The 27,780-nt window shown below is 39.6% G+C and overlaps 1 protein-coding gene across 1 annotated transcript in view; it reads right to left on the bottom strand.

Moving 5' to 3' along the window:
* The window catches only part of Lonp2 (lon peptidase 2, peroxisomal), an 83,269-nt gene that overhangs the window by 47,301 nt on the left and 8,188 nt on the right, over positions 1-27,780 (bottom strand). The window contains exons 2-7 of the mRNA XM_051195048.1: positions 19,262-19,496; positions 17,193-17,324; positions 15,073-15,195; positions 13,408-13,571; positions 11,908-12,002; positions 8,242-8,500 (exon numbers count right to left, since the gene is read on the bottom strand). Of these exons, the coding sequence (XP_051051005.1) occupies positions 8,242-8,500; positions 11,908-12,002; positions 13,408-13,571; positions 15,073-15,195; positions 17,193-17,324; positions 19,262-19,496 (1,008 nt within the window). The remainder of the gene's footprint in view (positions 1-8,241; positions 8,501-11,907; positions 12,003-13,407; positions 13,572-15,072; positions 15,196-17,192; positions 17,325-19,261; positions 19,497-27,780) is intronic.

Below are 27,780 nucleotides of genomic sequence, written 5' to 3'. Positions count from 1 at the left end.
AACTACAAAGCCCATTTATGGAGCAGGCCTCAGCTCTGCCACATGACTGCACAAAGCAGGGCAGAACAAAAACAGTGACCTTGGGAAACACAAAGCCTGAAAAACTCATGGGAACAGCTTTTCTCCTGGGCAGGTGAACAGTACTGGAGTGGATACAATAGTGTTCTTTTACGATAAGAAATTAGCACATTCAAGGTTTCAGAATGGATGTCTGGGGATGTAGAGCACTTGACTAGCAATGCACAAGGCCCTGGGTTTGATCCCTAGCACTACCTAAGCTAGGCAGCAGGATCAGAAGTTCAAGGTCATCCTTGTTTCTATAGCAAGTAAAGATGGCCTGAGATACAAGAGACCTTGTCTTAACAATAATAATCATCTTTGTGAGAGCCAGGGGTAATGAATGAGTCTAAGGAAATAGAGTCTTCCAGGCCACAACAGGATTGATGCACATATGAACGCATAGAGACAGTGGTAACACACACACACAGGACTTGAACAGGTTCATGCCAGCTGACGGGGAGGTTAGCATGGGCTACCACACCTAACCAAGAAGCTATCTGCAATTGGTATCCACTGGCAAGGGGAAAATAGTTTTCTCTAAGGCAGTCTCCCTCAGTGTAGTAGCCATACCTCAGGGCAGGCTCCACACCCAGGAATAATTAGTTGGCCAACACAAAATAAACTCGATATTATTTTTGGAGACTTTTTGTCTCATTATACTTGGTTTGGGCTCTTTTTTTTTTTTTTTTTTTTTCTTTTCTTTTTGGGTCTTAGTCTTATTGGTCTTCTGCTTGTTTATGCTGATTTTCATTTCTATGGTTTGGTGGGGGGATTGTTTCTGTTTTGTTTTTGTCTTTGTTTTGAAAGAGAACATTCATTAAGTTGAGTGGGTACAGAGATGAGGAGGATTTGGGAGGAACTGGAGTAAGGGAAAAATACAATCAAAATATATTGTGTGGAAAAAGTTTAACAAAAAGTTTAAACATTAACAGTAACAATAATAAATTTGAGAATCAAATATAGAAAGGACTGTGGTGTTATCTTTCTTGCACAAATAAAGCCTGCCTGGGGGTCAGAGAATGGAGCTTGTCACTAGATAACCAGAGAGGTCTGGAGGTCTGTACAGACAGGTAGGAAATTAAATAGGTGGGCAGAAACAGGATATAAGAAGGAACAAACAAGAAATCATTCTCTCCTCTATGGAGATGCTTAGGAGGTAAGGTGCTGAGGCTTTCTCCTTCTCTCTGATCTCTCAGACAAGCTTCATTTGTGCAAGAAAGATACCATCACAAAGGACAACATGAGAAATCATTAAACTTTTTCAAACTATCTAGTGAACACAGACTCACTACTACTTTGATTGTTTAAATGTGGCAGAAGAGAAAATTGTTTAACTTTCAAATTCTCTATTGGCCATTTCTTGCTTTTCTGGTTTTGATAAGATTTCAAAAACTAGTACTTACAATTTTATGCCTAAAGTCAGGGGAGAAAATGATATCCCCGGGCCCTTTCTAGAGCACAGCAAACAAACAGGTCCTTACTATGGCTCACTTTCCCCCAAAGCCCACAGAAAAGATTCTCTATCTAGAGTTATGGTTCATCACAGTCTACCTGCCAGCAACTTCCTCAACAGCAGCCAGTCTTCTCTTGCTTCATTTATAAACAAGATATCATAATATTAAGCAGAAATGGTAATATTACAGTTTTGTTGCTTTAAAAATGGTATCACTACTACCATCATCATCCCCAATGAGAGGCTGGATGGAAGCTCAGTGGCTAAGGAAGCTTATTGCTTGCTCTTCCAGGGGCCTGAGTTTGGTTTCCAGCACCAACGTCAAGCAGCTCAGAACCACCTCTAACTCCAGCTCTAGATCTGACATCCCTTTCTGGCCTCTGTGGGCACTGTACTCACATGAACAAATATACACACAGACACACTTCAAAAATAAATCTAAAACAAAATATACAATGAAAGTCTAGCAGCAAAAATAAATAAATATGCAGATGAATAAAATTGATAGTGATTGTCTTTGTAAGAAAGAAACAAGCATTTTTTTCCTTAATTTTTTTCCCCTACAATCTCTATTAATGGTGTGGCGTGGCGGTAGTGATATGTGTGGATTTATTTCATTATGCAAAAGCTTTAACTGAGAAAAAGGGAGTTTGAGGGAAAACAGCATTAGTTTTGGAAACTCTGACTACCCATGTGCATTTACATGTAGCTATGCTTCAAATCTGAAAAAAACACTAAGGTTAAAGGAGATTTCAATGGTCTTCACAAGAAAAAATGTGATTTAAATGTATCATGTCTAAGTAAATTTGATTGTTAATCTTCCTGCAGTCATTTCTAAATCTTTATAAAGACAATTTGAACTTACCTAAAGGGCTGAATTCCAAAATGCAATTAGGTTTTAACCTTACATGAATTCACAGAACACTCAGAAACCATGTTAGCACAGTGCTAAATAAATAAATAAATAACATGAGGGGATACAAAGATGTGTAAGACACACAGTAAAACCTCTGGGTCACAGCTTGTTTTAACACACAGGTTGGCTGTTCAGTCAAAAATGTTTGAAAATAGAAGTGTTTTGGATTTAATTTTTTCTGGTTTTAGAATATTTGCATATATGTGTAACACATGTTTTGGGACTAGGATCCATATCAACACAAAGACATTTATGTTTCATGTATTCTTACACATAAAGCATTTGCACAGATAGCATACAGGCAATTTTTGCAATATTTTTAAAGTACCTACATTAAAAAATTATTTTATTGTTTTATATGTATGGACAGTTTGAATGTCTGTATGTATGTGCCACATACATGCAATGTCTTAAGAAGCTAGAAGAAGACATCAGATGCCTAGGCTCTTAAGTTTCAGGAAGTTGTAAGGTTTTAGTAATAAAACTCAAGTCCTCTGGAAACTGTCAATGCTCTTAGCCACTATTCCACCCCTTACCCCTTAAGAGCACATATATTTTGATTAAGATGTGTACTTGAAGCTAGGTATGCAGTTTTCCACTTGGGCATCATGTCAGCACTCAAAACTTTTTGATATTTTGGAGCACTCCAGATTTACAGATTGAGGATGCTCAAGCTGTATTTTTGTTATATATCTTCAGATGTGTTAGAAGTGGCATGAATTAATCACTAAGAGGACATATATATTGTTGTATATATTAATAAGGGAAGCTTAAACTCAGGCCTGCATTACTTCCTTTTCTTGTTGCCTTGACAAGACATAACTTAGAGGGAAGATTTGCTTCAGTTTATAGCCTGAGGGAGGGTTAGTCCATAATTAATGGTAAGGAGCTTGAGTATGAGGCCATTACAAAGCAGAGAGAGATGAATGCTCAATTCACTTTCTCCTTGTTACTTTATTTATGTATTTATTAAGACAGGGTCCCATTATGTAGCCCTAGTTGTCCTGGAACTCATTCTGTAGACCAGGTTGGCTTCAAACTCACAGATATCTGCCTGCCTCGCCTCCCAAGTGCTGGGATTAAAGGCGTGCACAACTATGCTTGGTCCACTTTCTCTTTTTTTATTCATTGCAATTGGTGTTGCCCACATTTAAATTGGGGTTCTTTAACTGAATTAACTGAAAACCTCCCTTGTACATAGACCCTGAGGTTTGTCTCCTAGGTGATCTAGATCTTGTCAAGTTGACAGTCAGTATTAAACATGGGGGTGGGGGGCGGTAATTAAATCTGTTTTAGAAGACTAATGCAAAGGCAGGTGGTGAGGAGGATATGAGTAGGTCTAATGTACTCTGATAAAAAAATAATACTAAGAACTTACTGATACAGCTATTTTTGCTTCGTAGAGGAACAGATAGTTTATTTATAACCATCCTATTTCAGTTGCAGATGAAAATTTATCAACATAGAAGTTACAAGATTTTCTTTTCATCTTGTTTTACATGTGACCCACTGATAGATAATTTGCAATGAAAGAACTTTATTATCTGTACATGTAGGAAACAGAGTTGTTTCAAAGAGTCGATATCAGCAGTGATTTGAGATATATTGTAAGGACAAGTATTTGGTTTTTTAAATCAAAGAACAACACATAAGAAACAGACTAGTTGGGTATTGGTGGCACATGCCTTTAGTCCCAGCACTCGGGAGGCAAAGGCAGGTGGACCTCTGTGAGTTTGAGGCCAGCCTGGTCTACAAAGCTAGTTCCAGGACAGCCTCCAAAACAATACAAAAAAACCCTGTCTCAAAAAACCAAATAAATAAATAAAGAAAGAAAGAAAGAAAGAAAGAAAGAAAGGGAGGGAGGGAGGGAGGGAGGGAGGGAGGGAGGGAGGGAGAGAGGGAGGAAGGAAGGAAGGAAGGAAGAAAGAAACAGATTTATGGCTTTTGAGATGGCTTTGATGTTAAAGTGCTTGCTAGACAAACAAGAGGACCAGAGTTCAGAACCCAAGAACCTATATGTAAGTGCCAGGCGGTATGCAGGTTGTCTGTAATCCCATCCTCAGACAGTAGAGACAGATGGCTAAGGCAAGCTGGCTAATAAAATTAGCTCAACTGGCAATCTCTGCTCAAGGTCTGACTGAGAGATCCTGCCTCAAAGAATAAGGTGGAAGTAATTAAAAAGATTCCTGACATCAACCTGGGGTCTCCACATACACATGAGCTCAAACACACATGCCCATACACATGAGAGCACATATACATACATGCACAACACACACACACACACACACACACACACACGTACACGCATGAAAAGACAAAAAAAAAAAAAAAAAAAAAAACATAAAAAACCATCCCAGACTTACGCAAACACAATTTCATAAACTTCATCCTTTAGGAAATTTTTCATATTGTATTTCTGATAACTCATGTATTTAATCACAAAAAACAACAGTAATGGGAATTTTGTGGCTTATAGACAGAAAAATATGCATAGAGATAAAACTGCATGTGTGAATTAATAGCCACACTTTACTTCATTCTTCCTTTAAGCCACGGAAAATAATATGAAGAAAACAACAAGCTCCTTTCATCAGATCATTATTTAACACATAAATGTAAGTCAAGCCTTTCTTCTTCTCCCCTATCTCTCTCTCACCTCATCATTTTTCAACTATTAAAATAAAGTCTTGAGTTGTTTTTAAACCAATCCCTGACTTACTAGCACCTTCCTTTTCTATAAACAGGTGATACTAGCAAATGACTGGCATTCCATGCATGGGAAAATGGTTATTGATTGAGGGAGACCGTGCAAAGCAACCATGTTCCCTTCTATCTCAGAATGCAGAGCAGTGGCACCTACTCTGAGGCTAAGGAAGAACAAAACTTCCCAGCAATGCCAATACAGGACATGTGACCAATACTGAGATGCCAAAGCCTGAGTGTTCCCTAAAGGCTTCCAATGTCACATGAAATTACATGTCCTCCTGCCTCCTTCTAGCCACCTTTAGTCCATAACTGGGATGTGGCCCCACACTTGGTCCTCACTGCCTCCATTCCTTAGCAAGCACACCACACTGTCCATGAGCCTCCAACAGGTTTTCAAAGAAAAGCTGTGACTGGGTTTTAGTGCTTTATATTTATGCCCAACAGCACAAGGGTAGACTGTTGTACTGTTCAATAAACTACAGAAAATAGATGCCTAGAACATAGTTGAAGTCAGACTGAATTCACAACCAAACCTAAATATGTTTTGCAGAAGGGGATATCAATCACATTCTCTATCTACACCACCCATTTCTAAATGAACTCATAGCTACAAACATTTTAGGCAATGGAGACCATAAATTTTAATTTTCAGTAGACTTAGCTCTCAATACAGTTCTATAATACATAAAGTATATTTACTTGAAAATTAATGACAAATTTTATTTGCAAGCAAAAATTTAGATCAGACATGTGATCAAATTCAACTATGTCAGTAAGAAATGCTGAGACCCTGCATGTCGGTAATACCAGCATTTGGGAGGTGGAGGCAGAAGGGTCTTCAGTTTAAGGCCAGCCTTGGCTGCATAGTAAGTCCAAGGCTGAACTGGTTTATAGGAGCCCCTCATCTCAAAACATACAAGAAATTAGTGACAAGACCCATGATAGTTTATGTTCACTACTAGGCGAAAGACTTTTTTCATAATTCTGCTACATAAATAATAACACCAAGAATAAGACAATTTGTTTGAATACAACTTAAAAATCAAATTACTGTTTATAAAAAGTCATATTGAAGCTTATAAACCTAGACCCATTCTCCTGAGGGTTTACATTTAAAATCATAACAAAGCTAAGGTTTGAAGTAAAAATGCAGAGCAGAGATCTGTGTAAATCCAAGAATGGTAGTAAGAAGCAATGAGACCTTGCATGCCGGTGTGCCAGGCACTGCGCATTACCGAATTACCCTATCAACCACGTACACACAACACAAACTCCCTAACACTGCCTAAACCCCATCAGACACAGTACAGTGAGGAACTAAGAAAGGAAATAATACAAAATGAGAGTGTACAAATCAAATCACTGGGAAGGGGTAAGCCTCATGAGTTTTGTGGTCAAAATCAGATTTCAGCCCCCAAATTCTCTGCCATTGCTCCACAAATAAGGGTGAGATTTCATTATAAAAATGAACTACAGCCTCTAGTGGCACTAGTGTGAACAAGACAGTCTAAGTTAAAAAAAAAAAAATCTTTTGAAATTGTCAGAAGAATGACCCAAATCAATTCTCTGGCCTGATGTATACTCTCATCCCTTATTAGACCCTTTGCAGACTTTTTCTTTTATGTATATTCCTCATTTGTGAAGAGAATAATCTTTTTTTTTCTTTGTTTAAACAGGGTCTTAAGTAGCCCAGGTTGGTCTCAAACTTGGTATACAGCTATGGCTGGCCTTGATCTCTTGGTCTTTCTGCTTCCACCTCCTAAATGGTAGGATTACAGGCATGGACCACCCAGAAAATAACCATTTCTCAGAGAAAAGTTTTTCAAACAGTTTCCCCATCATTACCTAAGGTCAATATGATCCCTGTGAAAAGGCTACTGGGAAAATAGGATGTTAAAAGTGCATCATATACTTACACCAGCAGTTCAGGATTTCTAAGTTTTACATTCTCTTCATGCCAGGCTGTATCGCTGAGGTACACTGCAACCCCCACCCACAACACACACACACACACACACACACTCTAGGTGTGTGTTCTCACAGTTTGCAACTGCCATGAAGCGCTCTGACCACAGAGTATAGACCTGGGCTTCCCTAAAGCCTCTTCTAATCAGGCCAGCAGGGAGAACCACAGAGCCAAATAATGGGAAGGACAGCGCAATCTAATTATAATAATGTATAAGTAATTGTGGGTGCCCATAAAGACAGCTGCACTCCATCTTGGCACAAGGGAAGAGAGTTCAAAGCTGTCAGCAAGTCACAAGACCTAAAGGTCAAAGGTGTGGCTACAGTAAGGATGCTTTGGCTGTCTTAGTCTAAATAACAACAGACCTGAATCTGAGGTGTGGCTACTCCTAATTGCCAAGGCTAAGGAAGGAGAAGTTGAATCTGAGGTATGGCTACTCCTGACCTCAAGGCTAGGGAACAAGAAGTTAGAGCTAAGGTATAGTTACTGAACCCTTAGAATAAGTGAGGAAGAAAAGTTTGTTCCATATACATGATACTGTGTTCCCTTTTTGGTATATTTAAGAGTGGTGAAAAACTGGTGGCATTTCAGCATTGACTGATTTGCCCTCCTGACCTTTATTCTGTCTATCTTTATTGTCTATAGTTAGCCTTTCCCTCATCCACACTCCCCCACTCAGGTACGGACTTGGGGCCACTCGTCTGGCTCCGATTGCAGCCCTGCCAAGACCTCTCCCGACAATTGACAATTAATGTAGCTTAATCAAATATAATACTCTTATAGTCTATTTCTTTAACAGAAAGTGAGTTCAGTGTGTAAGGTAAGCTGCAATGGTTACGCGAACCTTTTCCCTTAGTGCAGCTTGGTTTTCATAAAGAAAGACTGAAGGCAGAACAAATTTGCTCTCAAAGATTGCTCACCTCCTCATATCCACCCATAGCACTGTGATTATTCTTTTAAAGGCTAAAAGGTTATTGTCATTAGTTAGGTAATGCTACTAGTCCAATCATAAAGTAAGTTACAATTCTATTCAAGTATGACTGCAGAAAGCCAAGGCATACACTAGTCAGCCCATGGTACAAATGTCAGTTAAATCATGAAGCAGAATCAGAGGTGAGGCTGAGAGCAGTGTTTTACCTGTGTCCTCGAATGTCAGACTGGTCACACACGCCCCCAAGGGCAATCCTGTGGAACTCTCGACCCAGAGTCTTGGCCACTGATCTCCCCACACTTGTTTTGCCTACTCCAGGAGGGCCAACAAAACAGAGGATTGGGCCCTTCAGGTTGTTTTTCAGCTGTCTGACAGCCAAGTACTCCAGAACCCTCCTCTTCAATTTTTCCATAGCGTAATGGTCATTGTCCAGAAGAATCCGAGCTGCCCGAATGTCCAAGCGGTCTGCCAAACAATCCAATAGAAGTCATTTCAATACTTGGAACTTTTAAGTGAAATAACTCTTTCAAGCTTTGTAAGAGCCTAAATATTAGAGAGAAGACTGATGAAAAATAGATTTGGATCACTTGAAGTCTTCAAACAGGTTATGCTAGCTAGTTTTGTTTTTGTTTGTGTGTTTGTTTGTTTGTTAACTTGGCACAAGCACGAGTCATCTAAGAAGAAGAAACTTTTGTGTTCCATTTTCTTGATTGATGACTGATATGGGATGGTCCAATGCATTGTGGGTGGTGTCACCCCTCAGCTGGTGGTCCTGAGTACTATAAGGAAGTAGGATGAGCAAGCCATGAGGAGCAAGACAGTGAATCTCACCCTTCCATGGCCTCTGCATCATCTCCTGCCTCCAGGCTCCTGCCTGACTTCCCTGGATAATGGACTATCAATTATAAAAAGAAATAAGCCTTTTCCTCTCCAAGTTACTTTTAATTTGGTGTTTATTACAGCAATAGAAAACAAACTAAGATAGCGACCTCCATTGTGTTTGATAATTCTATTTAAGATTTAGTGTCTCCATTAAAACCCTATGGTCAAATCATGTAATTTGTAATGATTTTCTACATATTCATTATTTTTTGTGGGGTATGTTTCCATATAATTTATTGTGCTGCCATTTTTTCCTTTGGGGGAGAAAAGGGGTGGTGGGCAGAAAGATGGCTCAGAGGGTAAAAGCGCTTGCTGCACAAGCCTGACAACCCAGAAACCACATAAATGTAATGGAGAAAACCAAGCCACACAGTTGTCCATTGACATCATCCCCTTCAGGTAATAACACAAATGTAAAGAGTATTTTGGTCATTTCAGTAGTACTATTATATAATCCCTTCCCTAATCTAAAAACTCTATAAAAAAAAAAAAAAAACAAAAAAAAACAAGAAAGCAGTTATGTATAATCTTCTCCTAACAATGTGATATGTTGTTTCAGATGGTGTATGAGCTTACATATGTATTTTTCAAAATAAGATCTTATAAGGGTTTCTATAAAATGCTTTTCAGCAATACTTTTTGGCCTCTTTACAGTGTATTAATTATCCATATTCACTTAACATTTCCTACACTGGACTCAAAACCACATTAAAACACTCATATGCCATAACCATGTGGGATGTTTTACTGAGACAACAGATAGTTTACATATACAAATCAATAAATATCCACATTAGCAGAATGCAAGCCAAATTCATATAATAATCTCAATAAATACAGGAAAGCATTTGACAAAGTTCATTATTTTAAAGTTTTTCAAGACAGGGTTTCTCTGTGTAGCCTTGGAGCCTGTCTGGTCTTGAAGTCACTGAGATCTACTGTCTCTGCCTCCCCAGTGCTTGGATTAAAGGCATGTGCCACCACCACCCAGCAAAGTTCACTTTATTTTTCATGATAAAAATTCAGCAAACTTTGGGGTAGATGCTGCTAACCAAGGAGGAGGCTGGAACTGACCCAGGATAAGGCACTCAGAGGCAGGCAGCCCCACAACACATGGGCCAAGCTGTGGAAGCAGGGAGGAGGCTGGGACTGCCTCAGGTTAAGGTGCCCAGGCTACTAAGAGAAAGAGTATAATTTTTACATAGGGTTGTGGCCACTGGTATGTTGCCAGTGCTTCAGTAGATGGACCCACACCATGTGTACAGGGGAAACATTAGGCAGATTCAGTGGGCTACACAATAATCAAAAAGCATGGTTTTGACATTAAAACATTCATAAGAATGCAATAGAACAGAGCCCAGTAATAACCCATACATATAATGGCCAAATAATTTTCAATAAGGCCTTCAAGACTGCATACTAGGGAAAGGATAGTCTCTTCCAACAAATGCTGTAGGGAAAACCAGATAGTGCATGCAGATGAATGAAAAGTTCTAGAGTTGTTCTATGAAATGATTAATTCAGAAACTGATATCAATGGCAAGTCATCAAATGCAAAATCAAGAGTGGGGCATGTTGTACATACTTACAATCCTAGTATTGGACAGGTGGAAGGCAGGCGGATCCTCCTTAGTTATACAGTGAGTTCAAGTAAAACTGGCCTACATAATACCTTGTCTCAAACAAGCAATAAAACAAATTATACCAAGTAATAGTGAGAATATGGAGAAATGGAAGCCCTCATACACTGTTACAGGAATGTGACGTGGCATGTCAGAATTAAAAGCAGTACAGGGGTTTCTTTTGGAAGGGTGGAAGTGGTGAGCTTGTACTTTTGCACCAGTCTACCATTCAAGGAAGTCAGTGCAGGAACTCAAGGAGGTGACACAGAGGCCATGAGGGATTGCTGCTCGCTGGCTTGTTCCCCACAGCCTGCTCAGCCTGCTTTCTAACACATCCAGAACCACCAGCCCAGGGATGGCAGCACTCACAATGGGCTGGGCCCTCCCCCATCAGTCACTAGTTAAGAAAATGCCTCATAGGCTTGCCAGTCTTATGAAAGTATTTTCTCAACTGTGGTTACTTATTCTAAAATAACTCTAGCTTCTGTCAAGTTGGAAAACAAAAACAAAAACCAGGACAGCCTAAAAACAATAAACACATTTGTTAGATCTGAGAAATAGAAAAAAATAGTCTGAGGGATGTTTTTGTTTCCTTTTTGATAAATTCTAGTCTCACGGAATCTGACAAACCTCTTCTGGTCTTCTTGGACACTGCACACATGTGATACACAGACCACATGGAGCCAAACATCCATACACATAAAATAAAAAAAACTTTTAAAAATGTTGCTAAGAGCAGCTGTTACACATTTTGGTCACTTCTCCCTCTCCAACTGTGGTTCTCTGTCACACACACATACAGATTAGAAGAACACAATGAGGGTTGGAGAGATGGCTCAGTGGTTATAAGCACCAGTTGCTCTTCCAGAGGACCCAGGTTCAATTTCCAGCACCTACATGGAAGCTTGTAACAGCCTGTAACTGCAGTTCCAGAGGATCAGACACTGCCATACAGACAAAACCCCAATGTACACTAAATAAATAAATAAATCTGAAAAATAGAAGAACACAATGAACGGGAATTAACTTTGGGAAGTGATGGATATACTTACAGTGTAGGTGATGGTGACAATTTCATGAGTGGTATTTTGAATTTAATCAAGATGCAATCATAACATGTATGCAACTTTTTCTATGCCACAACATCTCAATAAACTGGCTTCAAAATAATTAAAGTAAAAATCTGTTTCTGTTTGTTTTTGTGATAGTTTCCCAATGTAGCCCAGGCTGGCCTTAAGCTTAGATCCCTCCTGAGTGTAGGAATACAGACATGTACCACCACGTCCTGCTATGCTGTGTAAAATGAAAATCTGCATCAGATTTCTGAGTGACTGTGAGACTAAAAAGCGGATATCATTGTGAGCTCACCAGTTGTACTTTTGTTCCAAGGAAGCTCCACCATAAGTTCCAAATAGTTTCTAGTTAGAGCATATTCAGGCATTGACTGAGGCATTTTTTTGAGTCTGTGGGGAAAAATATGTAGTCAACAAGTTCAAGAACACAATAATTCCACAATAACAGAAAAACCAAGCATGTCTCCTTATAATGCATACTTGAAAAACCTGAACAAATATTAAAGAACTAGTTGACAAGTTTAAAATCTGCATATAAATATATGTGTTTATACACACACACACACATATATATACACATGTCAGAAAATGGATGCTCTATTAAACTCCAAGGTTATCCTGAATGTGCAATCCACTGCATGTGTATGTACACACTAAATATCCATGCAAGTAAAAAATAAATAAAATATACCCTATTTTGTTAAGGTTTTCCTGACTTTTCCTATACAAGGAAAAACTGACAGTCTTCATCCCCTGGAGTTAATTAACTAATTAATTCATTGCAGTAGTGGGGACAGAACCTGGGCCTTGTACATGATAAGCAAGCATGATACTGCTGAGCTACAGCCTAGCCCTCCTCTGGAACTGATAATCTAATGAGAAAACGAAACAACAGAGCTGGGATACCCCTCAGTAGCAGAGCCATGCTTACTGTCCACAACGTCCTGGGTTAAACTCTTAGAACCACGAAACCAAAAGGGCCCTGACCTGTAAACAACACTGTAACTGAACAAAGACATTTGGCCAATTCTTTTAGACACTGAAAAGGCAACTATAGAAGTTAGGTATGACAGCAGAATACAAGCAGAGCAGATAAATTGCCTCTCAGTCTTTGAAGAAAAGATTAATGAAAGTGGTGTTAATTTAGGAGTATTGATAATGTTTTCACAGCTGAGCAAGGTGGTACATGCCTATGGTCTATTCACTTAGGAGGCTGAGGCAGGAAGATTGAGTTCAAAGCCAAGGCCAGTCTGACCTACACAGAGAGATCTTTTCCATAAAGCTGGGAAAAAGAAATGTTTCAAGATATAAGCTATACAAAGCAATGAAGAAAGAGGGAGAACATTCCATCAATCACAGATGCAAGTCAAGAATTAGAAAGGGCAGAGCTGGAGGGATGGTTTAGCAGTTAAAATCATTGGCTGCCCTTACAGAGAACCAGGGTTTGAATTCCAGCACCCACATGATGGCTCACAACCTTCTGTAACTCCAATCCCAGGGGATCCAATGCTCTCTTCTGACCTCCCCCAGACACTTATATGGGTACAGGCTAAGTACCCATATAAGTAAAAATAATAAATAAATAAAAAGAAAGAAAAGAATTATGAAGGTCAAGAAAGACAAAAGTTGGCAATGAAGTAATATGCATAGGTGGTCTAGCATAAGAATACACAAAGATCAGTGAATAAACAATAATACGGCTTTTAGTCTATGACTCAAGGCAGCATAATCAAGTTTTCCACAAGCAATAATTTTAACATTAGCAATCAAAATGAAAATACTAATGAACTTTTACCTTTTTATTTCTTTGACACACACTTTATGAGCCTGCTCTGGCATACTAGATGTTTTTATTTTTTTCTCCAGCATGACAATGTCGTCATTATCTTCTTCCTCATCCTCATCTTCTAAAGTCCCTGGGATATGTGTAATCCTCCTGATGGGGCGAATTGCTATAACCTAAGCAGAAAGTATATGTCAAAACAAATCAGAGCTGAGGCAGGAGGGCAAAGAGTTTACAAAGTCTCCAAAATATTAATAAAACAAAACAAGAAAGGCAAGAAAGGAAAGAAAAAAGAAGTGGTGAGGGAGAGGAAAAGGGAGTGTGAGAAAGGATGAGAGGGAGAGGAGGAGAGGAAAGAAGTACCAGGCTAAGGTAGGCCAGAGTGGGTGCTACATAGACACTTTTACAGCTACAGTTGGTACCTTCAGGAAATAGGTTCAGTACTACTGGGAGGCAGGTGCACACACTCATACCATAGAACTTAAAAAGCAGACCAGCATAAAGTGGGCATGGTTGTCAGTGCACACAACAGATAGGAAGTGTCTACAAGAAACACTAGGCATCAGAGGTGTCCCCTACACTTCACTACACAGCTGTTTGCTCACATGCATTGACACTTATACTCAGTAACTGTCATCCATCTCCTGCATGCAAATGTCTCTTAGCATTCCAACCTTTCCACATTAATTTTAACTTCATCTGTCTCATGACCTGTCCTGGGTGAATGCCACTTAGCTTACTTGACTTCTTGTGATAGTCTGCCTTGCTAGCAAAGGGTTATGAACCCCCCCTCTCACCACCAACCCCCTCCTCAGTTCTAGTGCTCACTAACTTCTGGCCTCTATTCCAGCATGCTCAAACTGTTCTTTTTGAGATCCAAACTCTTTTCTATGCCAGTCCAAAAAGCCTTTCCTTCTTCAAATGCTTTTTATTTATGTTTTTTCTTCCCATGACCACCCCCACCCTGCCCCATGAGACAGGGTTTCTCTGTGTAGCCCTGACTGTCCTGGAACTTGCTCTGTAGACTGGGCTGGCCTCAAACTCAGAGATCTGCCTGCATCTGCCTCCCAAGTGCTGGGGTTAAAGGCATGTGTCACCACCACCTGACTTTTCCCCATGATCTTGCTATCATTTTAAAAATACTGTATGTGTTCTCTGAATTCCCAATTCATTAGTATGAACTCCAACTATTGCTAGACAAAAATGATAGCATTTTGGGAATGTTGTTAAGAACTGAGATGAGGTTTATATGCTAAAAGAAAAGAAAATTCAGGCAATAAAAGAACTACTCTGGATACATCAAGATCTTCTGAGAAACAATGAACTTTTGTCTTCTTTCAAATTCTTCTCAAGGTTTTTGTTTTCTTGTTTATTTGTGAAATAGGTTCTTGCTATATAGTTCATGCTAGCTCCTATCACCTACACTCAAGAGATTACTTATTGCTCTCTAGTACCTAGAAATACAGATACACACTGGCTTCCAAGTTTTTCATTTCTCAAAAGAACTTAATTTTATATTACAGAGAAAAAGAAAATGTAATAAAAGAATGAGCTGGGTATGATGGCACATGTTTATAATCTTGGCAATCTTGAGGCCACCCTGGGTGGCAAAACAAGTCCCTGGAAAGGAAGAAAAGAAAGAAAGGAAGGGAGGGAGGAAGGAAGGAATATATTTACCCGTTTGTCATCATCTTGTTTGGGTTTTCGGGTTTTCTGAAGCAATTTCAGGCCTTCAATCTGTCTGACAAGCAGGGGTATGGTCATCTTGAACCGATCCTCCAGGCTCACAGCATCTAAGATCTAGGAAGAGTGAGTCAAATTAATAGCACCTTTTCCAGAAACACACATTCTAAACACAAGCAGGTAGAACCATGAGTTAAGTCCTTAAATTATAAGAAAGGCAAAACTGTAATCCACATGGCCCTGACCTCACTGGGGCCCTACTAGGGTGGAGTGGCAGTGCCTGGGCAGTTGCCACCGAGCTGACGAGGCAGAGCTGTGTAAGGTGAGGCACTCTGTATTGTGATAGGCCTCATCTCTAGTCCAGCCTGAACCTCTTACCTCCGAGCCACTTCGGGCACCTTGGCCACACTGGGCCTGCGTGGGAACTATGTATGGGATGCAGCCAGTGTACATTTTCAGTGTACATTCCTCTAAACTAAAAGAACCTCAACAATTCCATTAATAATCATGATAGGAATCAAGCTATAGCATGGCTAACACCACCAAATTAACTGTATTATCAACAAGGTGGAAATGAGCACAATTTTAAAAAAGACTCAAACAAAAATACTGGCTTTTATTTTAAAAGGTCAAATAGCCCATGATCAAGAACTAAGTATAAGCTGGGTTTGGTATAGGAAAGAAAAGAGGGAGTGAACCAAACATGATTGATTTCAACTGTTCTGAGAATTAGTCTATGCATAGTTTGGATCTCAGCAAATTCTAGGTTCAAAATATTAATTTGTATATGTGTCTGAGTATGTATGCATAGAGTGTGTGTGTGTGTGTGTGTGTGTGTGTGTGTGTTTATAGTGTACATGCAGACGTACATGGAGGCCAAAGGGGTTTCAATGTCAGATATCTTCTATTATCTCTTTCCAACTCCTCTTTTGAGATAGGATTTCTCAGTGAACCAGCTCTTGCCATTTTGGCTAGATCCTCACTAGCCAGTGAGCTCCCAGGAGCCACTGTCTCCTGAAGTCCTGGAGTTACAAATGCATACTTACTTCCACGCCTGGTTTTGACATGGATGTTAACACTCTGAACTCAGGTCCCCATCCATGCATAGCAAACAAGCACTTCACCCACTGAGCCATCTCCCCAGCTCCAAATATTAATTTTTCTATAGATGATTAACAGATCTTAAGGACAGACTGATTCGGCAGCTGCTCCCCCCATTCCCTTGGGATAATGTGCTCACTAATGTGGCAGCCAGGTGACTCCAAAGCATGCCTGCTCGCTCCTGCTTCTGCCTTTTGAATCTGCACCAACCGGCACATATCGGTTGAAGCCCTGAGTTTGGATTCCCAGGGACCATGTAGAAGTTGAATGTGCTGGCTCATCTCTACAACCTTAGCACTTGGAGGATAGGGGAAGTGCCAGGAAGATGCCCAGACCTCACTGTCAACCATTCTAGCCAACCAGAGAGCTCCAGGTTCAATGAGAGAAGGAAGGTATAAAGTGATAGAGAAAGACACTCAACATCAATCTCTGATCACTCCATAACTCCAAATATGTGACACTTAAATAAAAATTAGGTATTTACTTTTGGCTTTCTCTGTTTTCATAAACTGACCACCACTACTACTGATATACTCCCCCCGCACCCCCCAAAAAAAGCATTGATTGTGCAAACAACAATATAAACTCTGTTTTGTTTGCCTCTGGTCCTGAGACACAGTCTGGGTGTGCAATCTAAGCCAGCCTTGAACTGCTGATCCAGGGTGCTGGGATTACAACTGTGTGCTACCAGGCCTATAAAAATAACCACCTTTGAAAGTCAGCTCATATTCTTTCTTTCCACCTCCCACTTCTTCCTCCTCTTTTCTCAAGAGAGGGCCTCATGTAGCCAAAGTTGGCTTTGATATCCATATGAAACCAAGGATGGCCCTGAACTTCTGACCTCTCCACCCTCACCTCCCAAGTGCTTAGATCACAAGCAAGTGCTATAATGCCTGGCAGAAGTCAATTTTTTAGAGTAACAGCATCTTAACTATGCCCTTGAGCCTCCAGAATGGGTTTATGAAGGTGAAAGTGTAAGTACTATCCAGATCTATTCCAGAAGGACACAGTACCTGGAGCTTCTCTTTGTTGCTTGTTCGAATAATTGAAGTTAGAATGTCTGGTAGAGCTTCCCTTGGAAGACTATCTAAAAGACGTCTTAATTTAGCAACAGCAGGGACCGACATATCCAACATTTCAACCAACTAAAAGAAAAAAAAAGAGTCTAATGAAATCAAGCAGTGGTATTTATGAACCAAAATAATCAGATTTTCATACAGGTTTAATATGTGTGTCTGCATCTTTTGTTTTGAAAGATCACTGATTCATCATAATGGCAAGCATTTCACAGGCCACAGAAGAAACAAGTACTTCACAGAATGTACATCAGAGTGCCTGAGGGGTACCACTCTCAAGGCATGATGATCTGTGATACGCCCCCCTCCAGGATCCACATGGTAGAAGGAGAGAACTGACTCCTGAAAGTTGTCCTTTGATCCCACACATATGTACAAAAACAAAATATTTTTTAAATGTCTATGAATGAAAAGCAAAATACCTAGTATTTAATACTAAAATTGCACAAGGTTTTGCAAATTTGTTCTATGACTTCAAAACTCAAATTTATAGCAAAGTTGCAAGAAGACTATGATGAATCCCTTATATTCCTCATCTAAATTCGCTAATTCTTCCTATCTTGTGATGTTGCTTTCTCTCTGTGCACTTCCCAGACATACTACATGGAAGCTGCAGGCACCATGCCTCTTGTTCCTAATGAAAAAACACTCTCTTACATAACTACAATGTAATAATTCGATTCTGGAAATTGATAACAGCCAATTACCAGTTAAAATCCTGACTTTCAGTGTACTATTTGGGTTAATTAGTTTGTATACTGATAATTTAGTTGGCAAGTACACACTCAGAACCAACAAAACTTCGAGGCTAGAATATCACAACAGATGAGGCTGAAGATGAGCATCCAGCAAGTGCTGTAGATATTAGGACAAATGACAGAGACTCCCTTTCCTTTTGGGCACAGTTGGGCTGCCTCTTTCACCTCCTCTGAATACAGAGGCAATTGCAGTCTTGCGCTCATCTTTGCCTTTCCTGTTTTTTGAGAAAGGGTTTCTAGCTTTGTAGATCAGGCTGGACTTGAATTCTCATATCCACCTGCCTCTGCCTCCAGAGTGCTAGAACTAAAGGTGTGTGCCACCACCACCCACCACCAGACTTGTGCTGATCTTTGAAATGTAAGAGGCATATCAACATTCTTTCTGGGCAGAAATACTGTTAGACTCCCTTTTCTGTCTCAGCATAAGGAAAGTATCTTGAGATTAAATCCAGTCTACATAGGTTCCTAAGTGACATTAAAAGGCAGATCATGCACCTATAATTTTGGGCATGAAGCCATGGCAAAAAATAAACCTTTATTATGTGAGTTCTGTTTTGTGGCTAATATACAAAACTTGGTTCATACTAACTGGTTTATAAATGATATACCAAATACTCATGTAACCAACTCTAGTAAGATTTTATAGTCCTGTAATAATCAAAAAGCTCTGAAAACACTTTTAATCTAGAGTTGACCAAAAAACTGACACATAGAATTAAGGAGTGCAATTCTTCATGCATAGCGGAAGTGCAACCTATGCCGAAAGTGCCTTCTGGCTAGCCGAAAGTGCAACCGTTCTGGAAACTGGTTCACTGTGGCTTCGCCCTTCCACAACACTAATCTGTGCAGCATGGCTGGACCTGAAACAATACAACTTCTATTATCCTGACCGGGTATTTTGGTGGCAACTCTGTATTATTTTCATTTTAACATTACAAATGAATGTCCAAATCACCTCTGCAAATATCAAGCCAATTATCTCCATCATCAAGCTGTCATTTAGATTTATATGCACTTGATCTTGAACTGCTACACAGCTTACACAGCAGGACTCAGGAGAGCCAATATGTCCAGGGTGATTTAAGAACAAGCCTAGGCAAAGGAAAACTGGAACACACTATAAAATACCACACATCATTTCAATGAACGCATATCTACAGCCCCACAGCTTTACCACCTCAGAGTCACCTGATCTCAGGACAGCAAAGAACCAAGGGAAAGGTTTTAAGGAAAAGTGGAAGCACCCACTTGCACTGCATATCTGTAGAACTGCTCCGACAGCTCTCCCAGCTCCTCCTTGGTTTTGCAGGTGTTGGGAAATTCCTCAAGTCGGTCCAGCTGCTCCACTTCAGCCACAGGATATGGTTTCTCTTTTAAGACCTGCACAATCTGGAACCGGCACAGGCCTGTGATCAGCAAAGTGTAGTGTGGCTTGGGCCAGTTACTGCCCACAACCTGAACTGCAAGAGCAGCTGTCCCAATCCTGAAAAACACACAAAATGTTGGCATTACACTTAACATGGCAGAACAGAAATTCCCTTCAAAAAGTGCTGACGTTGTAGTCAGGTGTGGTGGTGTACATGGTGAACTCAGGAAACAGAGGCAGGGGCATCTCTGAATCCACAACAGTTAGGGCTACACAGAAAAATCCCCAACCCCTCAAAGAGTGCTGATTTCCCCAAACTCAGAAAGACAACTATCATGCTTTCTTTCACATACAAAATGCAGATTTAAATTTATAGATACATGTGTACATTTATGTATATAGCACACAAAAGCAGAAAGGGAACATTGCAGGGGAGAAAGGAGACTGAGGAAGGGAGCAAGGGAGAAAGAAGTATAGTTATATACATATATGAAATGAAAATGACACAATGAGCCAGGCGTGATGGCACACACCTTTAATTCCCACATTTGGGAGGTAGAGACAGGCAGATCCCTGAGTTTGAGGCCAGCCTAATCTACAGAGCAAGTTTCAGGACAGCCAGGGCCACACGGAGAAACCTTGGCTCAAAAACACAAAACACAAAGAGTCACAAGACTCAATATTTCATGTTAACTTAAAAATTAACAAAAGATAAAACTCTAAACATGTCTGCGTTCCTGATAAATTCTTTTAGTAACAAAGGATATACAAAGTCTGAGTTTTAGTATTTCTGTACTTAAATTATTATTTGGTATGAGGTCTGTTAGATGACTACCATCTAGTGAGGTACAAAGCACATAATCTTACTATATTTGGCACTTCTTTTAAAAATGAAGTATGAATTCTGATGCAGGATATTTTCTCACACTGTATGAAAATGTGTCTATGTTTGACATCACCTGCCTAAGGCATCTGATTGGTTTACTACAGAGCTGAATGGCCAATAGCTACACAGGGGAGAATATGCAGGGCTTCCATTCAGAGAGAGGAACTCAGGGTTAGAATCTGACACAGCAGGAGATGTCAGTGAGAAATGGAGGGAGTCAGATGTAAAGAGCCACATGGCAGAACATAGATTAATAGAAAAAGGTTCATCTAAGTCATAAGAGCTAATTGGGAACAAGCTTTAGCTAAATGCCAAGCTTTCATAATTAATAAGTGTCCATGTCATTATTTGGGGCTGACAATCCAAAGAAAGCCTGATAAGAAAGACTCACTACAGAATTCCATATATTTGGATTATTTAAATATAAAAATGTAGGAATAAAAGTAGTTGGTAATTGTATAACTTAATATACCAAGTAGGAACACCTGAATACCATTCTGAAAAACAGAAACACAAACAACACAAATGAATATCCAAATCTGTTCCAGTATCACCTCTGCAAATATCAAGCCAATTATCTCCATCATCAACCTGTCATTTAGATTTGTATCCACTCACACTACAGGACCTAGGATCGAGAACTAAAGGCATGTTGCCGAAGAATTCTTAAGCCTAGTTACAAGTGGCAATTGTAAGGTATTTTGTTTGCTTTTTGGGGATTTTGAGACTTCTCTGTTTAGCTTTGTAGATCAGGCTGGCCTTGAACCCACAGAGATCCTCCTTCTTCTGCCTCCCAAGTGCAGGGATTAAAGGCATGCACCACCACACCACCACTTATCTGCCGAAAGTTTGTAAGTTTTAGCTCCTTATCAGACATATTTCTGACCAACTCACATGCACATGTAATTCACAGAAAGGAAGTCTTGTCTACAGGGCCAGAAAAATAACTCAGTGGAGAAAGGATTCTGCCACCAAGCTGAGCTTGACTCCGAGACCCACATGCAGGGAGGAGAGGACTGACTCCTGTGAGCTGTTGTCTGACCTCCAAGAGGACACTGTGGCATGTGTACAAAATCCCCTCCAACACACAAAATAAAAAAAAAAATAAATAAAAAATACCCAAGCTAAAATAAAAGTTTCCAAATCCCAAGTTAGAATATTTTATCCCTTCAACAAAAGTGGTAATCTCAGAACAAAGCTAAAATTAACATGACTATCTTGCTTAGGGCTTCTATAGCTGTGATAAAGCATCATGACCAAAATAAACTTGGGGAAGAAAGGGTTTATTTTATCTCACACTCTGCAGTCCATCATCAGGGAAGCCACTGCAGGAAGACCAAGGCAAGAACAGAGGCAGAAACCATGAAGGAATGCTGCTTCCTATGGCTTGCCGAACCTTTCTTATACAGCCCAGAACACCAGCCCAGGAGTATCACCATGCCCAGTGAACTGTGCCCTTTCACAACCAATCACGAAATTCACTACAGGCTTGCTGCTGGGCCAATCTGATGGGGATAATATCTCAACCAACATTCCCTCTTTCCTAAATGACTCTAGCCTGTGTTAAGTTGACATAAAGCTAGACTTCTGTACCCACTTATCTCAAATGTTCTGAGTCATACACAAAATGTGATTATCTCAGTAAAGTTGCTGACTTGCATATACAGAAAATTCCCAATTATTTCTTATAAACTCTATTGGATTATATACAACATTCAGTCTCCTAGCTTTGCTTCACTCTACAGAACGAAGCAAAACTAAAGAGATAAACCAAGTCAAAACCTCTAGATTGAAAGACAAATTTAATTAGTTTGTCTGTCACCAATAAAATTTTACACTAAAAAGTGAATTTCCTTACAAAGCATTTGTATATATAGTGAAAGAAATGTGTTCCAAACTAAACCAAGTTTGGGCTAGAAAGATGGCTCAGCCAATAAAGACTAGGCTCACAACCAAACTAAACCAAGTTTAAGCTGGACTTATTAGTATACATCTCAGGCTCCTAAAGGTACAAAGGTTTAAATGTGTCAATTGATTATTTTTTGAACTCACAAAGAGCTGACAAGAACATAAGCATTTTGATTACATATATTTACTTATTTAGGGTGTGTATTTGTGTGTGTACATGTATGGAAGTCAGAACTTAACAGTGGTTGGTTCTCTCCTCCCATTATGTGTGTCCGGAACTGAACTCAGATTGTCAGGCTTGGCTGCAAGCAACTTTATCCACTGAGATATAGTAACAGCCCTGAATATATGCATGTCAAAAAAAAAAACCCAAGATTTGTGACATTATAGTATTATTATTAGACATGATACCCAATAAAGACACATTCAGATAAAGACACATTCAGATAAAAAGTATTGCAGAAAAGTTTAACTCTATTTTAGGCAAGCTATATCATCTTTTTGCAGTAGCATAAGATGTCCCACATATTCCTGGGCATTTGCTTACTTAGTCTCCAGTTGATGAGGAGAGTCCTAGGTGTGGCAATGCCAGAAGTCTATCTCTGGGCACAGGCTTTGCTACCTCCAGTGTGCCCTCTCTGTATCCTCCTTGTGGTTTGAAACATGAGCACTCAGTTATTTCTGCCACCATGTCTGGTGCTTGCGGCTACACTTTCCCTCCATTATCCCTCTAGAGCCATAAGCCAAAATAAACTCTTCCTTATATAAGTCACCTTGGCTATGGTGTTTTATCACAATAATAAAGAAGTAACTGAGATAGAAGTTGGTACCAAGGACTGGGCGATTGCTATGACAGACTTGACCACCTAATTTTTTGTTTTTGACAAATGTTAAAGAACCTGGAAATTTAGACTAGGAAACCAATTGAATAATTGTAATTAGAAATCATGTTGCCATCCTACTAGGAGCTTGGAAAAACAGTGCTATGAAGACTGTGTAGGCCAAGCTCAAGACGTTTTAGAGGGAACAATACTAGCAAAAGGGCTAGAGGACTGCTGTTGATAATTGCAAAAAGGTGGCTTTTTTCTACCCATGTTCTAAGAACTTTCCTGAGCCTAAATTAAAAGGTAATGGACTAATTTCTTTGGTGGAAGACAATTCAAGACAGCTGTGTATTGACTCTGTCACACAGTTATTAGTAATCATACTTATGCAGACTACAATAAAGAGTAAGCAGGACAGGAATAATACAAAAATGTACAGTTTGGAGAGAAAAGGCCACTGGAAAGCTTAATGTTACAGCCAAGGCTTGTGCTGGGAGAAAGGTTGAAAACTGCTAAGACTGGTGTCATTAAGGATGAAACAAATCTGCACTGGAATAAAGGGAAGAACATCCTCGGGGTAAAATTCCACTCAGCTAAGCTTCCCACTCGTAAAAGAAGACCTAAGGAATTTCCTGCCCTTAGAAAGGAAAAATAAACAAAAGCTACTGGAAATGTGATTCAAGGGTACACCCCAAGCTGGCAGCTGAATTGAGCAGTATTGTTCACAGGTTTTGGCCTTATACTCATTACATGAGTAAAGAGGTTGTGGAACCTTCCTCTGTAGACTCAATGAAGCACTAAAGCCAGACACATAACAGGGAAGTCCCTGAACGAAGGCCCTAAGAGGTCAAGAACCCTTGAGAGGTCATCTCATCAAGCTGTGAAGTTGAAGCCTGGGTTTAGGTGGAGACTCCAAAATGTTGAAGATGCCAGCACTGTGGGATATCTGCCAAGCAGAACCATATACAGGATACAGAACCAGCCTGGAGAGTTTAGGAGTGTGTTGCCACAACAAAGCTGGAGGACAGAGCCATCCAAGTCCTTTGACACTGGATATGAAGCTAGAGATTTTGGTGTTGGCCCTGCTGGATTTTGGTTCAGTATTTCCTTACTGTGCTCTAATTCTTCCCTATTGGAAGGATACTATGTATCCTCTGCCATTGTATGTTGGAATTATGTAATTAGCTTTTTGATTTTACAAGGCATTACAGTTAAGAGATTTCCTTGAGTCTCAAGAAATTTTCATCTTTGGAATTTGGAACTGTTTTGAGTCTGTTAAAGACCATGGGGACTTTTTAAGTTGGATTGGATGCATAGCCATGCATATAGCCATGAGACACTGGGGGTGAGGGAATAGAATGTGATCTGAATAAAATGTCCTCACATTCTTGCACATTTAAATACTGTAAATGTAGTTCTTAATTGATCTAGATAATAAAAAGCTGGAGTTAGATATAGAAGGAAATGCCGAGAGAGCAGAGGGGAGCAAGCCACAGCACACCTTAGGTCCTTAGCATCTCAGCAGAGAAGAGATCAATTTCCTGTTTCTCCCTGCTTATATCCTGTTTTTTCCTAGCTACCTCACTTCCTATCTATCTATACAGACCTCCAGACCTCTATGGTTAGCTAGTGGCAAGCTCCATTCTCTGACACCCAGACAGGCTTCATTTGTACAAGCAAAACATCACCACATATCCCCCTTTTTGTCTGAAATTTAAAAAGGTTATAACTAATATAAGAAAAACTATATACAATAAGTATGTATAATATATATACATGGCAACAAGCACATTAACAATGTCTAGTCCATAAGCATATGACAAATTCCTAGAAAATACTCCATTATCTATTCTTTCTTGATGAGTCCAAAGTCTCATACCTAATTTACTTTCCAATTGGCATTATCAAATCATCTTTTAATGACTTTTAAACCTATTACACTTAATACATCTATAGTGAATTTCTTTACTGATTCTGGTAAACAGGAAAAACTATAACTATACTATTTAGTCTTCAATTCCCTCACAGACCCATGAAGGAAATAATATTGAGTAAACAGGAGTGCAAGCTAGCAACTTCAAAAATATGTGAGAAATGACAGAAACAGCTGGCTGCCTGGACAGTCACCTAACATTGCTCTGCAACATTGGGGCATCCATCCTCAGCCTATAGGCCTAGCGTATCTGACAGACATTTCTTTGAACCAGGATGATCTGAAGGACTGGACTGCTTTGTCTTGGCAATGTTTGCAGTCACTCTTCTTGGTGTCCTATTTGTCCAATCTGGACAGCACACTGTCAGCAGTTGATACAAGAGCACGTTTTTGCCCTGTTGCCTAACTTTACCACAAAGAACTTAAACTCCATGTGGAGTTTCTTCAATTCCCATAATCTTCTCTGATGTAGATTGGTGCTACCAGGAAAAGACATGTCTCATTGTCATAGAAAAAAGAACCCATGTTATTAAAACATGTTAAATGCCATATTCTGCAGATTATTAAGTGTTTGAAGATGACATCTTTCTAATATATCAGTTTGACTTGTGACTACAACTTCAATTGTTATACTTGACTAATTACTAAACTACATTTTCTTATTGTCCTATATAGTTGAAGTAATAAATTTCCAGGACTAGAAATTTGTATTACATTGTTAAACGAGCTGTATAGATACAATACCTTGAATATTAGAAATGGGTGTACAGTATGTTTTAGCAAAATTAATCTCAAATTAGTATCAATATACAGAAGTCCAATCCAATGTAAAATATTTAAAACTAGTAGTTGCATTTAGGAGTAGATTCAATAATCTACCATTTCATCTCAACATCTCTATAACCTCCCTTTGTTCTTTTCAGAGTAGATTCAGTAATCTACCCTTTTTATCCTATCATATATGGATTCCTCTTAGATCCTGTATCTGCCCAGCTACCTCATTTCCTGTCTGTCTATACAGACCTCCAGACCTCTATGGTTAGCTAGTGGCAAGCTCCATTCTCTGACCCCCAGACAGGCTTTATTTGCACAAGCAAGATATCACCACAAAATATTTGAGCCCCAGTTTGTGATGCTGTTTGGGGAGGCTTAGGGGATATGGTCTTGCTGAATAAAGTGTATCACTGGGGGTGGGCTTGGAAGTTTCAAAACCTCCTGCTATCCTCAATGTGCTCTTGCTGTTTCTTTATAGCATACTTTCTTTGGGGGCTACCCACCAGCTCCTAAATCAGGACACAGAGACTTCATATATATATATATGAAAACAAATATTTATAGACAATATTTGGGAATTTGGGCGTCGTTCTTTCCAAACTAATTCCTGCTGGTAAGGGGCGCTGTCATGGGGATTCTAAGAAGATGCAGAAATCCTGGCTGTAGTCTGCAAGGCTGCTTTGTCCAGCTGTTTTGAATGTAGGATCACCTGGTACTCTGTTTCAGGCAGTCTGGCTTGATCAAACCACATTAGTCTGGAAGGAATCCACAGCTTTTCATTTTCCACAGAGACTTCTTATTAGTCATGAATGTTAGGCTTTACCATATGTTTGTCCCATTAGCTCTTATAACTTAATTTAACCTGTTTCTTTTCATCTACATTTTGCCTTGGGGTTTCCTTCTTCCCTCCCTCCTTCCCTCTTCCTTCCTTCTTTCCTTCCTTCCTTTCTTTCTTTCTTTCTTTCTTTCTTTCTTTCTTTCTTTCTTTCTTTCTTTCTGTGTGTCTGGTGGCTGCTTGGTTGACTGGCTCCAGTGTCTACCTCTCTTTCCTTTCCTTCTCTCTTCTCTTCCTTTCTTTCCTACTTATTCTCTCTGCCCACAAGCCACACCTATCCCTCTGCTGCCTAGCTATTGGTCATACGCTTTTTATTAGACCAATCAGGCACCTTAGGCAGGCAGGGTGAAACAGCAAAACATCTTTACACAGTTAAACAAATGTGGCATAAACATATGTAACACACCTTCACATAGTTAACGTAATATTCCACAACATTTCCTGCTTGTGGCTTGAGATGTGAGCACTTGGCTGTTATTGCCACCATTCCTGGTTCTTGCTGCTATGCTTTACCACCTTAGTGCTGATGAGCCCTTATCCCTTTCAATCAGCAAGCCCAAATAAAACCAATGACCCAAGGTTCCCTTGGTAATGGTGTTTGATCACAGCAACAGAAAATTAGTTAATACATTATTTTTCTCCAGGTTTTATATATGAAATAAGTAAACAAGTGAAATAGTCAATGAATCTAATTTCCTACTATCATATATACATTGTAGTGTTTGTCACTATGATGGCTAATGTCAATTGTCACCTTGATGGGACTCTGGGCATTCCTGTGAGAGATTAACTTGATTCAGTTCATTGTTGATTCAGTTCATTGAGAAGGTAAGACCTGTCCACTGTGAGTGGCACCATTCCCTAGTTCACAATACTGTTCTATATAAATAAGAAAATAAGCGAGCACACTGTCTGCTGCCTGCTTCTTGATTTGGGAAGTGATGTGACTATCTACTTCAAGCTCCTGCAGCCCTGACTTTCTCACCTAAAATGTGAGCCACAATAAACCCTGCCTTCCTGAAGCTGATTTTGTCAGAGTATTTTGTCACAGCAGAAGAAAAGAACACATGACACTCATTCTTCTAGCCCTTCTGTTAGAGTATGTGCCTTATAAGATATGGAATTTGCAACTTCAGGTTCAAATTCATACCTATGGATGAGTGATGCCCTGCAATAAACACATCTTTGCAGTATTCTGCTTTTGTTAAAGATCAAAGAAATTTTAAAGCTTCCTATTGCAA

The sequence above is a fragment of the Phodopus roborovskii genome, unplaced genomic scaffold (genome assembly GCF_943737965.1).
Source record: "Phodopus roborovskii unplaced genomic scaffold, PHOROB, whole genome shotgun sequence".
In the NCBI taxonomy this organism is placed as follows: domain Eukaryota; kingdom Metazoa; phylum Chordata; class Mammalia; order Rodentia; family Cricetidae; genus Phodopus; species Phodopus roborovskii.
Note: the sequence above shows the minus strand (reverse complement) of the source record. Positions and strands in the feature narration are given on the sequence as shown.